The sequence below is a fragment of the Taudactylus pleione genome, unplaced genomic scaffold (genome assembly GCF_031769625.1).
Source record: "Taudactylus pleione unplaced genomic scaffold, aTauple2 ptg000130l, whole genome shotgun sequence".
Taxonomy (NCBI): Eukaryota; Metazoa; Chordata; class Amphibia; order Anura; family Myobatrachidae; genus Taudactylus; species Taudactylus pleione.
In genome coordinates, this window is record NW_028284532.1 from 2,034,043 (window position 1) to 2,050,262 (window position 16,220).

Sequence of the window (16,220 nt, forward strand, 5' to 3'; positions counted from 1 at the left end):
CCGGCGTGTCCGTAAGTGCCGGGCACGCCCCCAAGAGTGATGAAAAGGGGACGCGTCTTATAGACACGCCCCCTTTTCCGATGACCACGCCCCCTTCTCGGTCGCGCGCGCCGAAGGCCGCGCGTGCATGCCCTCTCTAGCTCCGGCGCCCTGCCTACCGCCGGAGCTAGAAGGAACACTACTAACGTTTGCGTGCCCAGCACCTCCATACGGGCTTCCCCAAGCTCTCAATGTGAATTGATGCCGTGCACATGGCATCTATTCACGCGGCGGCAGAACGGCAGCGGCCAGGCTGTTTTAGCAGGGTGCCCTGCTAAAACAGCCTGACGTGAACACACATTTCAGAACACATCTTAGGTTTACACTATTTAAACTATTCAGTCTGTATTTGTACCTATCCTAAGCAGGTGTAAAAGATACAATTCCTAACAGGCGTACACACACTTACTTGCTGGGCTGTATTCACGTGCCCTTACAGAACTCTGCCTATGTGAAAATACCCCTTCCCACCCCTGTTCCGACTATACAGTTGTAAGGTTTCAATGTGCAAAGAGGGTGCAGGACTGAATAGCCACATATACACGGATTTACTTTTAGCAAGCAAAGTGAGTACAGAAAAAAAACAAAAACATATATTTTAAAACCAATATTTTAATTCCTCTGGTACAGTACACCAAAACTACATCAGATTGTGCCGACTGCAGTTGCTGCTGTACCTATATTGTCCTGCAATGCCAATGCTAAAATGAAAGTGTGCCGTGTACACAAATGAACTCCTGTAAAGGTAAGCATAATTTGTGGCCCAAAATAACCTGAAAATATTGATCTTGTTTCCCATTTACTCTAATTGCCATTTTAAAAATATCAGACAAAGACGCCAAAGATTGTACATTTTGGCAACCCATTTTTTTTTTTTTTTTTAATAAATCTACACCATAGTGTTTCCATTAGCTGTTTTAGCAGAATTACTATAAGCAAAAGTACAGTGCAACTAGGTGTGTTGTCCACTACTAGCCAGTGCTCCAAAAAAATTGTTCTGAGTAGTAATAATTGTGGCACACTGAATCAAGATCACATAAAATGTATGATTTCCAGCTGCTGTACTTTTACAGGCCTGGACTTGGGCACTTGGGGCTTTAGAGTTGGTTGTACGTCACTTTCTTCGGTGTTTATACACATTCCATGTGCAAATCAAAAATGTGACCATATCTAGATTTATGTGAGGCGTATTGCATTTGGGTACTGGCTGATTGTTGCAAAGATACAGCGTTATGTTTTTGACTAACAGCAATACTAATGCTGGGCATACACGGCCAGATAAAATGTCTGTCAGACCGACAGACATTTTATCTGGCCGGCTGCCAGCCGCAGATGTCCGCGGCATACACTGTGAGATTTCTCTCACAGTGTATAGCCCGACATCTGCGCTCCACCTCCGGGGAAGGAGACATTTCCCTGTTCCTTCCGTAGGAAGGAACACAGGAAATGTCTGTCTGTCGGCCGTGCTGGACATACACTGCCCGATGCGGCCGACAGTTACCGGGTAAATATCGCATCGGACGGGCATGCTGGACAATCCAGCATGCCCGACCGAGCAATATTTAACCCTCGGTCGCCCCCCCCACGCTATAATTATCGCGGCGATCCGCCGATATCGGGCGGATCGTCCCGATAATTGCAGCGTCTATGGCCAGCATTACTAGCCACTTCTGATTATGTTTTGACCTCTACAGCTGACAGTACTCATTCCATCAGCATTGAGGCTATAGTCACATTTCATGCATTTTTCAACATATGTTCAACACACAAACTTCAGCTCTTAAGTAAATCCTCTCTGTAGTTCTAAATTACAATTTACACAAAGGAAATAAGAAAAAACACTGGCGCACTGAGTATTGGCTGCCAATGTGTACAACTGGTTGTTCCCACTTTGAGCAACCACAGAAAATCAATGGGAAATATAAGAGAAATATACCCATGCGGCGTTACCCATAACATACAGATAATTCTTTCTTGATGGATTATAAAAGTTCTTGTTGTGGCAATTTCTCACTCAAGGAATCCAGTCCTTATGTCCCACCAAAGATGTCATTACTCTCAGGTGTTCAACATGCAGTCCCAGCTGTATCCCAGTATGATGTCACTCAAACAGAATATATAAAGGGGCAAATATAGTGTAGTGTATTTGGTTCACATTTATTTAATTACATATCGTGCAGTGTAGTCAATACATATTAATTAATAAAAACAATATATGCGGCTATATTCTCAGCCACTGTACATTTTCTCATATAGTGCAAAATTCATAAAGGATTCAGAGTAATGCTACGCTTCCTCAAGGCTGTATCCACCAACATGTTCTGAGTAATGCTACTCTTCCCCAAGGCTGCATCCGCCAACACGTTCTGAGTAATGCTACTCTTCCCAAAGGCTGCATCCACCAACACGTTCTGAGTAATGCTACTCTTCCCAAAGGCTGCATCCACCAACACGTTCTGAGTAATGCTACGCTTCCTCAAGGCTGTATCCACCAACACGTTCTGAGTAATGCTACGCTTCCTCAAGGCTGTATCCACCAACATGTTCTGAGTAATGCTACTCTTCCCCAAGGCTGCATCCGCCAACACGTTCTGAGTAATGCTACTCTTCCAAAGGCTGCATCCGCCAACATGTTCTGAGTAATGCTACGCTTCCCCAAGGCTGCATCCGCCAACACGTTCTGAGTAATGCTACTCTTCCCAAAGGCTGCATCCGCCAACACGTTCTGAGTAATGCTACTCTTCCCAAAGGCTGCATCCGCCAACACATTCTGAGTAATGCTACGCTTCCCCAAGGCTGCATCCGCCAACACGTTCTGAGTAATGCTACTCTTCCTCAAGGCTGCATCCACCAACACATTCTGAGTAATGCTACTCTTCCCCAAGGCTGCATCCACCAACACGTTCTGAGTAATGCTACTCTTCCTCAAGGCTGCATCCACCAACACATTCTGAGTAATGCTACTCTTCCCCAAGGCTGCATCCACCAACACATTCTGACTAATGCTACTCTTCCCCAAGGCTGCATCCACCAACACATTCTCAGTAATGCTACTCTTCCACAAGGCTGCATCCAACACATTCTGAGTAATGCTACTCTTCCCCAAGGCTGCATCCGCCAACACGTTCTGAGTAATGCTACTCTTCCCCAAGGCTGCATCCGCCAACACGTTCTGAATAATGCTACTCTTCCCCAAGGCTGCATCCGCCAACACATTCTGAGTAATGCTACTCTTCCCTAATGCAGCCTTGAGGAAGAGTAGCATTGCTCTAAACACGTTGGAAGCTTTGCTTGGACTTACCTGCAGTCCCCGGACTGAAACCATTAACCTTGCAAGGTCAGCTGGACGAGTTGCTTGAAGGGAGGAGAGTTGTAATCTGGATACCTCCCGTTTATACTCACTTGAAGCACCGAATCTGGTGCCAAACAACGTTATGGTTCCAATCTTATTATTCCACTAATTATGGAAGATTATCCTTGGTTATGAATTTTGCACTATATGACTAAGTGTACAGTGGCTGAGAATATAGTCGCATATATTGTTTTTATGAATATGTATTGATTACACTGCACTATATGTAATAAAATAAGTGTGAACCAAATAAACAACAGGTTGAGTCTCCCATATCCAAAATGCTTGGGACCAGGGGTATTTTGGATATCAGAATAGTCTGTATTTTGGAATATTTGGATACCATAATGAAATGTCTTGGGAATGGGGCCCAAATCTAAATACGGAATGCATTTGTTTTATATTCACCCAGCCTGCAGGTCATTTTACACTATATTTTTAATAATTTTGTGCATCAAAAAAAGTGTGTGTACATACTTGAAATTAATTTATGTTTCATATACACCCTATACACACACAGCCTGAAGGTTATTTTATACTTTATTTTAATAATTCTGTGCTTTAAACAAAGTTTGTGTACATTGAACCACCAGAAAGCAAAGGTGTCAGTATTTCAGTTATGCTAAAAATATTCCGTATTTTGGGATATTTGGACCTGTACTATATTTTCCCCTCTCTTTTTATATATTCTGTTTGAGTGACATCATACTGGGATACAGCTGGGACTGCATGTTGAACACCTGGGAGTAATTACATTATTGGAGGCACATGAGGACTGGATTTCTTGAGTGAGAAATTGCCACAACTTTTATAATCCATCAAGAAATAATTATCTGTATGTTATGGGTGTATATTTCTCTTATATTTCCAAATTACAATTTGTTGTCTACACATGACCAAGATGTGAGCTGCACACATGTTGTTCACATCCAATCATATGCCACCTCTTCATTCCAGAATGCCCGTTTTCTGTATGTTAAATAGCATAATTTAGTGCCATCAGGCAGTAGCTTCAACCCCTTCTAGGGGGTATATTTACTAAAGCGGCATTTCATTTGCTTTTAAAAACCACCGCCTCAAATCAGGGACAGCAATCGGAAACAAATGTTTCGCATCCATGTTTTCCAAGCGATTGTGATGGTTTTTGCGTTTGTCAGCACCATTGCATGCTTCTCTTTAATGTGGTGATGTAATACACTACAGTGAGGAACACTGACCCAGCAACGTGCACCTTAGCGCATGCGCAGACCAGTTCTGCCTGCTGCTCAGGCGCATAGCTGTACCACTGGTGGTTTAACCATGAAATGGTTTAGAAACGATGGTCATAAACAATAGAAGGTCGTTACCCGATGGCCACAAATCTTCAATAATATGATTGTGACCTTCCGATGGCCACCCCTAGCTGAAATACCAGTGAAATCATAAACAGTTATGTTAAGGGGCCCATGAACCAACAATCCAATGGCCAGATTATGTGTTTTTCCGATGGTTTTGTTTAGTATAAAAAAAAAAAAAAAAATCATCATCAAAATTCAACATATTGGAAATCCTCCTTGCGCTGATTCCGGCCATAAAATTATAGGAATTGGCAAATCAAGGATTATCAACATGTTGGATTTTTCCAATCATCAGCAAATCAGATCGGTTATTGTAGAATAGGTCATTTGGTGTCAGGGACCCACTACATAAGCGGCCATGCCATTATGTGTTTTCATTCATTGTACTAGCATTAACACCACCAGCAGTTATCAGGGGTGTATTAAGAGCTGACAGGGCCCATGTGCAGCGAACCCCTCCACCATACCCGTTTGAATGTGTGGTGCGCCGGCTCCCAAAGAATGTCCCACGGCGCCATCTTTCTGGTGATAAATCGAAAGACTTTGGCCCAGTGCTATCTTAATGAAAATTGGCACCACAGGACAAGTGTAGGGAGTCGGCGCCTGCACTGGCAGACCGTGTTTCGGTCCTGGGTGCGCGGCACAGGCCCCCCCTCCCTGGATCTGTGTACTGCACAGCTGCTGTGGATGGGGAGCTGTGCCGGACCCAGGTAAGTAGTACCCGCTCACCGCTCCTGCCCCCCTCTCGGCGCCTGTGTACCGGCAAACGGCTGATCGCCCATACACACTTGCAGATGGACAGATATGTCTGCAGAAATATCTGTTCATTGGCTGTGCAGCACAACCAATGCAATATGTCTGTGAACGAAGTTGTTCACAGACATATCGTCTGTACCCACTGGCCGACGGGGGCACAATATTGGCCAATCAATTGATGGGCCAGTATATAGGCCAGTGTGTACCCAGCATTACACTCATGATAGATGTGTCTGTGGTGGGTATGAGATTTTCATCCAAATGTATACTGATCATAATGATTGAGTATGTGTAGTTACCAGACATATAGGAGGCAATCCAATTGTTTTACATGCCCCCTGCTGGGCATCTATACGAATAGGAGCTCGATGGAGCTATTCAATTGTTTTTCCGCTCAGGCACCATTAGCATTTAACGCGCCTAAAAGCACTGGGTTTAGCCGTGCAAAGCAGATAAACCTGTCTAAAGTAATGGTTAGGACGCCCAAACGACAGACTTTGCACACATTTCTTCTTTCAGCTTAGGAGTCTGCGAGAAGAAATGTGTCCGCCCTCGACTTTAGGAGTCCAAACGGAGCAACAATTGAATCAGTACGTATGGCGCCCAATCGTAGAGATGCACAAAACAATGGAATCGCCCCTTTAAAATAGACGCTGTAGGTTAGGCATCAGACATTGCTTGGAGACTTAGCAAATAAGTGTATTAATCAGAGGCAGTTTAAGAGAAGGGGGGTCCATATGCAGTCTCTGTGCGGCATGCTCTCGGCATTGCAGCATAGACTTTGGCATTGTGCCCATCTATTGGCCAAGCACAGGTCTCCGGGAACATGACAATGGCACCATGTTCATAGTAATCTCTTTACTGCCGATGCGCAAATATTAAGTATAATGGTGGTCATTCCGTTTTCCCAATAATTTCTACAGCACTGGCCTCCAGAGAGGAAAGTATAATGTATGGCTGCTGGGTGTACAGTGTGAACCTATGTGCTCTGAACACCTTCAACCTGTTTTTGATACGCCCACCCATGGTATTAATAATGATCTTGTCATAATAGGTAACAGCTGGCGTGGCTGCAGTTATCACACAGATACCAGAATATGAAGGAGTCAGACAGACCACTAGGGTCCCATCCCATATCACACTTATGCCCGTATTCAATTTGAGCCGAGCCGCAATACTTTTTCGCCTCCCAGACTTTCCACCTACTTCGCCTGTTTTGCAGGTTGAAAAGTATCGCACGCGTGCCCGCGTATTGTCGAATTCAATTTGAAAGTAGGCGAAAACGGGACCCGGCGAAACTTAAACAAGCGGAAAGCACTGTCAGTTTTAGGGAAATCAGTCTGACACCCCCCAAAAGATGACACAGAGGTTAGCTATGATACTCCCGGATTTGGCTTGGTGAAGGTATTTGGTGTTTTTAAACGGGCTCAATAGCTGCTAAATAGCGTTTTTGTATAAGTGGTGCAGAATAGTATTCAGGAGTTTTTTTTGCAGAAAGTAACTTATCCCAGCAAATTTTGGGTACTTGAAAATGGGGGCCAGCATATTTAAAAGTTGCTAAAGTTAACTTGGAAAAAAATTGTGCAAAACCCACCTGCCGCAAGCCCCTGCAATGGAAAAAACACCTGGGGCATACTTGGGGACCCCCACAGAGTCAAGTTCGCTAGTTTTCAACTTTGTCCCCCAACTTTATTTTTCACCCCCAAATTCAAAGTGATTTTTTTGGGGTGTTCTTAAGTATTTTTTTGACACAGTTTACCTTTGGGGGACTGTCTGAAGGCTGCATGGGGGTTCCCGCAAAGTTGCACCCAAAACCCCAATTCTGCACTTATTTCCACCTGCTATTCATAGGCGAAAGTTTTCCGCCTATTACATTGCATTGACTTTCTGCCTAGGCGAAAAGTCTTCCAAATTGAATACGTAGTAAAACAAAAACAGGTGAAAATGACGTCATCGGCGTAAAGTTTTCGCCGAAAAACACGCGAAAACTGCTTTTCGCTCCAAATTGAATATGGCCAGTAGGGGTCTATTTACTAAGCAGTGTTAGGGGACAGGGTGAAAAGTGATAAGGTGCCAGCCAATCAGCTCCCAACTGTCATCTCACAGACTGTTTGAAAAATGGCAGTTAGGAGCTGATTGGCTGGCACCTTGTCTCCTAACAGTGCTTAGTAATTAGACCCCTCCTCCATCATGGCACGGGAACCTGTTGTGAGTGATGGGGGCACCATGTGGCTTTTCCCCAGCATTCCCCAACAGACAAGGCATGCTGAGAATTGTAGTCCCACGGACAGATGAAGGGCCACCAGAAGCCCAACTCCATGGCGGTCTGTGGTAACATAGCGGCGGACTTACGTATCGAGCCGGATCTTTTTCAATGCCACCACCTCCCCGGTGTCCCTGATGCGGGCTTTGTACACCACCCCGTACGTGCCCTCCCCGATCTTCTCCACTTTCTGGAAGTTCTCCATGGCGGGTGAGGCGGAGAGTGCCGGCTCCTGGGCTGACTTCTCGCCGTGTACGTCACTCGGGTCCGGGCTCAGTCGGGAGGTCCCCTCCGGGTTCCCTACACTACCAGCAGCCCCCCGAAAACTTCCCGCCACCGCTCAGCCACACCCCCGAAACTTCTGATTGGTGGAGCTATTGCTTTGTGACGTCACATACAGGAGGGCGTCACTTTAATTACACGTCACAAACTGGGCAGTACTGAGTGAGTGTCCACATCTACTCTCTCCTACTGTGTGTACTAGTGTACTACTATTCTGTCCGCTACACTGGCTGTACTGTCCTACAGTCTACTCTACTCCTATATATGTAGTATCCTCCTGTCGTATCCTGGGCTGCAAATTACGATAATCGCTCACTGATTTTGTAGGGAGGAATTAGCACGACAGGCTGCTTGTACCTGCTGCATGGGAGAGGGTCATGTGTAATAATACCAAAGCGATTACCGTGCATATACATTACAGTATAATGCAGGATGTGGGGAATAAATGCAGCAGCTTATTACACTAACACCTGACTTGAATCAATTTTCTATTAAAAATGCTTTTTTAAAAAAAAAATCAACCAAATATATACAAATTTACTATAGAGGAAAGCGTGATTACAGATATTATCGCCCACAAGCAGTATTATGCAATTCACATATATGTTCTATGAGCCTGATTCAGTAAGGCTCATACAGAATGCATCTGCAAATGTATGCTAATGTCTGCCATAGCTCATCCGGCATAGAGACGCCCACTGCTGCTTTCTCATATCCGTAATACACTCCTGCATATATATTGGTACTATCGACGGACATCAGCCCGTCACACACAATTTACACCAGGTCTGACCAGCCGCAGAAACTAAAGCCGCAAATCCACTACGCAATGTTACTGAGCGATTGCACGATTACGACATCGTAATCGTGCAATCGCTCAGTAATCGGGCATTACTATGTTGGAAACGACCAGCGATGCGCGGTCCCGCTGGTCGTTTCCGACATCAATTATCTACTGAACATTCTGGTCAATCTGCCGATAACGACAGATTGTCCATGTTCAGAGATGATTGATGTGCCTACACTGAACGATACCATACCTCCCAACTGTTCTGGGACTGTCCCACCCATGGGCCACAGTGTCTCTCGGTTGGGGGGAGCAGAGCAGCGGGTATGCAGAACGAGAATAGATGCCATGCGCATGCGCACAGCATCTATTCACAGTGCGGGGGAAAGCCCTGCATCTCGGAGATGGTGGGCACGCCCCTTAGTGATGTAAATGGGGGCATGCCATCAGGCCACGGCCATTTTACTATCAGGCCACGTTGCGCACGGAAGTCACAATTCATCTGGGACAAATGTTGGAGGGTATGCGATACCATTGACAGACATCAGCCCGTCACAAAATTTACACCAGGTCTGACCAGCCAGAGAAATTGTAATCGGGCACAAATTTGGCACTATTATGTCGGAAACGACCAGCGATGCCCGCTCCCGCTGGTCGTTTCCGACATCGATCATCTACTGAACATGCTGGTCAATCCGACAGATTGCCCATGTTCAGAGATGATTGATGTGCCTACACTGAACGATCAGTCGTTCAGTGTAGGCACTGCAGGGGGAAGGTAACAACGGTACGATTACAATGTCGTAATCGTACTGTCGTGCCGGTATCTGCTAGTGGATACAGGGTTTAGTCTCGTCACTGCAGTGAGTGCTCAAACTGTGTATGCAATCACAGTGGCTAATTTATGCACGCCCATGCAATGGCATTCCAACGGACAGACACTCTTGCGTTTCTACGACAACTCCCCCGTCATAACCCCCTGACACAGACACAGCCTGTCAATCACTGTGCGATGGATTTCTCTGCGTGTGAAATCGCAGTGCGGCTTACACACATACGCAGTTGTGAACAATCAACCAAAGTGCGTACGTAATTGCCATTGCGTACGCTGCTGAATCAGGCCCTCTATGTATACTCATACAACCCACGACCCGAGGCCAGCATAACTACCCCCCTTTTGCCTAGTTTTATTATTTTCATTGTTTGTTTATAAGCCCTCATTTGGTAATGAGGAATTTAATATAAAAATAAAAATGCCATAAACTATTACATTTTGTTTTTAATTATGTATACATATTTACTAAGTAGGACAGTTTACAGGGGCAGTTTGTGCATGTCCTACCTGTTTCTACTTAAGGTTACATACAGTATGGTACAGTAGAATGGAAATATTTTGTAGTTACTGGTAAATTGCGGACTAACAGTACTAAAGCATCCAAGTGGCGCCCATAGGCACGTGCCTCACAAGAAATTCACCACTGCCCAACAAGAACCTCTGCAATTCATACTTGCCGACTTTCTGGCAAAGTGGAAGCAATGGTGAGTGGGGCATGGTGGCGCGATTGTGTCATAATGGCCCTCTCCCCGCTATACAATGCCGAAATGACAAGATTGGTAAAGCAGGGGAAGGGGCTATGATGATGCGATTCAGCGCAAATTACATCATCCCCCCCCCCGGCAACCCATTTTCACTCAGTAAGTGGGCGGCTGCGGTGGGGTTGGGGAGACTTGCTCTCACTTGTGGGCAGCAAGTATGCTACAATCTTTCTGGACCATTTGCAATATGTAGCGCTTACCCTCATGTACCAAATTCCTATTTCCCTATAGATTGTAATCTTGTGAGCAGGGCCCTCTTGCCTCTTCTATTGGTGCGTACACACGGTACGATTAAAATGGATTATATGAACGATAACGATATCAATCATATTGTTATAGTTCATATCGTGCATTTATCGTTGCCCAACGACCTGCGAAGTGCGGGCACGTATAGACGATAACGATATTGTCCATCGCCCGTGCATGCAGGCCAACCTATATCGACCAGGTTACTATAGGGACGATCAAGGGTCGTTGGCCATCGTTGGTGGGTAGGTGGTGTGAAGGATGATCGATATCTAACATCCAGCACACCCGGGAGATCGTTCAATGATATCGTTATCGTTGACAATCGTCCTGTGTGCATGCACCATATGTCTGTTATTAGTATTACCCAGTCTTGTTTTATTACTGTTGGCACTATATAAGTAAATGTTTATAAATAAATATTCAGTCAAGTATGAGGTGGCCTTACGAGCTAGAGATGAGCTGGTTCGGATCTCAGAGATCCGAACCCACCCGAACTTAGAAATCCGGGGCGAGAACTGAACGTGCGTTCGGTTCCCCCACCGGCCCCGTATCTCAAACCGAGGCAAAACCTCAGAGACAAAATCTTGCGGCTTGCGAGCTTTCGTGTCTGCTTTATAAGGAGGAGCCCGCGTCAGCGCCATTTCACTCCGGCTGTGGAGAGTGAACAGGGAGGGTGGGCAGTGTAGGGCTGGTGGTGTCTGCTGTGTCCATCTGGGCTGGTGCTGTCTGCTGTTTCCATCTGGGCTGGTGCTGTCTGCTGTGTCCATCTGGGCTGGTGCTGTCTGCTGTGTCCATCTGGGCTGGTGTTGTCTGCTGTGTCCATCTGGGCTGGTGCTGTGTGCTGTGTCCATCTGGGCTGGTGTTGTCTGCTGTGTCCATCTGGGCTGGTGCTGTCTGCTGTGTCCATCTGGGCTGGTGCTGTCTGCTGTGTCCATCTGGGCTGGTGTTGTCTGCTGTGTCCATCTGGGCTGGTGCTGTCTGCTGTGTCCATCTGGGCTGGTGCTGTCTGCTGTGTCCATCTGGGCTGGTGCTGTCTGCTGTGTCCATCTGCGCAGGTGCTGTCTGCTGTGTCCATCTGGGCTGCTGTGCTGTGTCCATCTGGGCTGCTGGGCTGTGTCCATCTGGGCTGGTGCTGTCTGCTGTGTCCATCTAGGCTGACAGCTGCTGTGCTGTCTGCTGTGTCCATCTGGGCTGGTGCTGTCTGCTGTGTCCATCTGAGCAGGTGCTGTGCTGTGTCCATCTGAGCAGGTGCTGTGCTGTGTCCATCTGGGCTGGTGCTGTCTGCTGTGTCCATCTGGGCAGGTGCTGTCTGCTGTGTCCATCTGGGCTGGTGCTGTCTGCTGTGTCCCTCTGGGCTGCTGTGCTGTGTCCATCTGGGCTGCTGTGCTGTGTCCATCTGGGCTGGTGCTGTCTGCTGTGTCCACCTGGGCTGCTGTGCTGTGTCCATCTGGGATGATAGCGTGCTCCCTGTGTCGTCAATCGCTGCTGCCTCGGTCAAGGATGCTCCGGGCTCCAAGTTGTGGGCAAAAAATAAATAAAAATCTATATAATAAAAAGTGTTGTTTTTTTTCGAGTGTGCGTCAGCCGCCCTTATTCAGACAGCAACCTAGTGCTGCCTGTATCATCAATCATTGCCGCCTCGGTCAGGAGTGCTCCGGGCCCCAAGTTCTGGACAAAATATATATATATATAATATAAAGTGTATTTTTTTTTTCTGTGTGTGCATTAGCCGCACTTATTATCAGACAGCAGCAACCTAGTGCTGCCTGTGTCGTCAATCGCTGCTGCCTCCGTCAGGAGTGCTCCGGGCCCCAAGTTCTGGACAAAATATATATATATATATATATATATATATATATATATAATATAAAGTGTATTTTTTTTTCTGTGTGTGCATTAGCTGCACTTATTATCAGACAGCAGCAACCTAGTGCTGCCTGTGTCGTCAATCGCTGCTGCCTCCGTCAGGGGTGCTCTGGGCCCCAAGTTCTGGACAAAAAAAAATTTACAGTATATATAATAAAAAGTATTTATTTTTTTCTGTGTGCGTGTGTGTTAGCCGCACTTATTATCAGACAGCAGCAACCTAGTGATTCCTGTGTCGTCAATCGCTGCTGTTTATGTATGGGATCATTTACATTTACGTTGTTTTGCAAAACCACATCCAGATCCAAAACACGAAGGAGACACAGATCCAAAACCGAAAACAAAACACGGGGGTCGGCGCACATCCCTATTACCAGCTTACTCTATAGGGGAGTGAGTGGTCTCTTGCTGGCTATTATTATCTCCATATTCTGTAGTAAAAGTCACCCTTTGTGTCAGCCACCAAACTAGACACACTAAACTTAGAGTTATTAAGGTGACCGATTGAGACCCCATCAAAAATGTTCAATTTGGCAGACCAGTTTTAAATATCTTTTTTTTTTTTTTTTTAATAAAGATTCCATCTGTTCTATGCATAGACAGTTTTGGAAGATTTCTGTTTAATTTAAGTATGGGAGTTACATACATGCCTACTCTCCCGATTTGGCCGGGAGCCTCCCGAAAATCGGGTGCCGCTCCTGGCCCCCTGGAAAAGTAGGCAGGCCTCCCCACTCCTCTTGTCCCCCCGCAATGTAGCTCCAAACCCCCGCAGCAGAGGGGCTGATTACGCGATTCTCGCTGAATCGGGTCATCATGACCCCGCCCCCTGCATCGCAATGCCAGAAAGATCAGCATTGTGTAGCGGGGCCTAAATGACACGATCGCGTGTCTCCGACCCTAAACGGCTTGTAATGTGTCTGGCCACGTCCCTCTATATAGGTCTGCTAAGCTGACCTGGCTGCTCCCTCCCGGAGGAAGAAGCCGGGATGTAGGCAAGTATGGGGAGTTATTTGTTATGAGGATAATGCTGTAGATAGTAGAGATATCTAAAGTGTTCCTTCAGTTTTCAATTACAAAAACAGGCCCTGATTCAGAGCCGCTCGCAAAAAGCGAGTGCTCGCTCTGAATCAAGGTGGCCACTTTTTTTTTTGAACCGGCCTCCTGGCCGCTCGCTAAGATGTGGGTGACTACCCACAACTTTTGCGAGCGGCCAGGTAATGGTCGCGATCATCAGGCTTGCGACGAGACCCTTGTGGTAGGGCCTCGTCTGCCGCAAGCCCCAGTGAGCTTCCGGCTCTAATAGAGCCGGAAGCTCACTACTGATATCACTGGTGATGTCAGTAGGGCCTCCCACAAACGGCAGGCGTTCCTTCAGGAACACCTCCGTTTGTCTAGCCACCCCACCTACAAAACGGGACGAGCTGTCGATCAGCATCGACAGCCGCCCCATCTTTAGCGAGCCCCGGAGCGAGTGAGTTTCTCACTCGCTCCGGGGCTTGCGCATGCGCAACCATCGACCCGCTTGCGAGTGGGTCTGAATCAAGCCCACAGTTCCTATGGCTTTTTATAGGGACTGTAAAAATGGCAATTTATCAAGATCCGAAAGCTTATGCCATTTTAGCCACTGTAGCCTCCAGCCTACTAAGGAATTTATATTTGAACCTCTATATACCCCTGCCTGTACCTTCTAAAATCCTTCCTATAAACCTCTAAGGATGACGCTAATTTGCGTACGCAGTCATACAATAAATAGAGACTCCAGACTCAGAACATGTGGTTCCGAAGCACAAAGAATTATTCAAGTAAAAGTACAGTCAGTTACACGCTATGATCTGTGTACAATTTAGCGCAGAGGAATTATACAGACCCAAGTACAGAATACATACGCAGCGCCTCTGGTCCAGATGTTAGGTATCAGCAAGAAACCCCTTCTCCGTCAGCATTCAACATGAAGACTAAAAACTCAGTGTTTGAGCACACATGTTTATACCCCCCCAGAATAGACAGGACAATAGAGAAGTTTGTTGCTGATATCATTGGTTCCCAGGGGAGAAGCATCTGTTACAGTGCATTTAACAGGCTGGTTCAAATAGACCCACCCAGCCTCTGACAACCGGGGGTCTCTTCCCTCCCGCCCCCATGCTACATCCTAACAGTTGTTCATTAAATATACATTTTGTTGCTTGTAGTCTCTGCAGTTCATAAGTTGAGAATGCATGATGCAATCTCCACACCGATAGTACCGGAATTCTGTTGAAAGAGTACGCATCAGTACGAAACCAAACATGGCTCTCTTAGCATGTATAAAATTCTTAGTTATCAAATATCTTTATTTCACAGCATTTAAACTAACTGAACCAACTTAAATCTTATACTTTAAAGCTTATTAAACCTTATGTGTGAATATGTAATGTGTGAGTATGCAGGGTTTGATATAAGGACGCTAGTTAACTTGGGGCAGATGCGTGCGCATAAAGCTAATAAAACAGCGGTTTCATGCAAAGTCCTATGCATTCGCTAATATGCGACTAGTTAACAGCGCAATTGTGCGTATTAATGTGTGTATGAGAAATTATGCACTTAAATCTCACTAAGTGAACATCTAGCAATGTAACATGCTGAGCCTGATAGTTCCACATGCCCCCTCTGTCAGCAGGCCCCCACCTTTCCCAGGCTTCAAAAGAAAAACTCTTTATTCTCCCAGTCTCTTGTGTGAATGCAAATAGCCTAGCTACAAGACACAGATCTAAGCTAACACTCTAGTCTTTGAAGTCATTTCATTGCAGGAAGCTTGCTAATGTAAGGTGTGTATTCGAGCCAGGCCACCTGTAGTGAGAACAGACACTAACCAGGAAGCTTATCTACACAAGCTAGTTGTCACGTGGCCATTTGCTCTATTCATCTAATGCAATCCAATTTTGACATACTGTAAAGCCATTTCTGAAATATATCCTTTATAATACGTAAAGTCATGAAATATTCTTTTGGTGAATCGTCGTAACTTATGGCGATGGTCACAGATGCATTCGCATGATGCTGATAGTATTATCGCCACATGTACTAAAGTGTGAGTTTATCTAAAATGGTGCTTAGGTTGCCATTTCACAAAATGGCGTCGCTGCGATTCAATTTTAAACTGATCTTGTCTCAGCCAATAATCCAGTTTCGACACTACATTTTAGTAAAATTTGTGCCAGAGGGATCATCCAATTCATCCATGTAGCCTGTACTTACACATATGGGGCCCTGGATGGGTGTGCATGTGCAGTACACAAACTTGGGGCCTAATTCAGACCCGCTCGCAAGCGTAGGACGCTCGCAAGCGTGTCGATGGTGCCCTAATGTGCATGCGCACGGCGGAGGGAGCTCCGTCGTACGCATGCGCGAGACCCGGCGAGCGACGAGGAATCCGTCACTCGGGGTCTCATGCCAAAGGGGGCGTGCTGTCGTTGGTGAGTGACAGCACGTCCCCTTTGGTGGGCGTGCCGGGGGCATGGCTGCCAGACGGAGGTGTTCCCATGGGAACGCCTACCATCTAGGTCCGGCCCAACTGACATCAGTAGTGATGTCAGTGGGAGTGATTTTGGCTCTGATAGAGCCAAAATCACTCCAGGGCTTGCGGCTACGAGACCCTACCGCAGGATCTCATCGCAAGCCTGATGGCCGCGATGGTCTTGACCATCGCGACCATCA

The 16,220-nt window shown here is 46.3% G+C and overlaps 1 protein-coding gene across 1 annotated transcript in view; it reads right to left on the reverse strand.

Annotated features, from left to right (window-relative positions):
* The window catches only part of CDK2 (cyclin dependent kinase 2), a 34,240-nt gene extending 26,064 nt beyond the window's left edge, over positions 1 to 8,176 (reverse strand). Inside the window, exon 1 of the mRNA XM_088473083.1 lies at positions 7,837 to 8,176. Within this exon, the coding sequence (XP_088329209.1) occupies positions 7,837 to 7,952 (116 nt within the window). The 5' untranslated portion in view covers positions 7,953 to 8,176. The remainder of the gene's footprint in view (positions 1 to 7,836) is intronic.
* Positions 8,177 to 16,220: the final 8,044 nt, after the last annotated feature.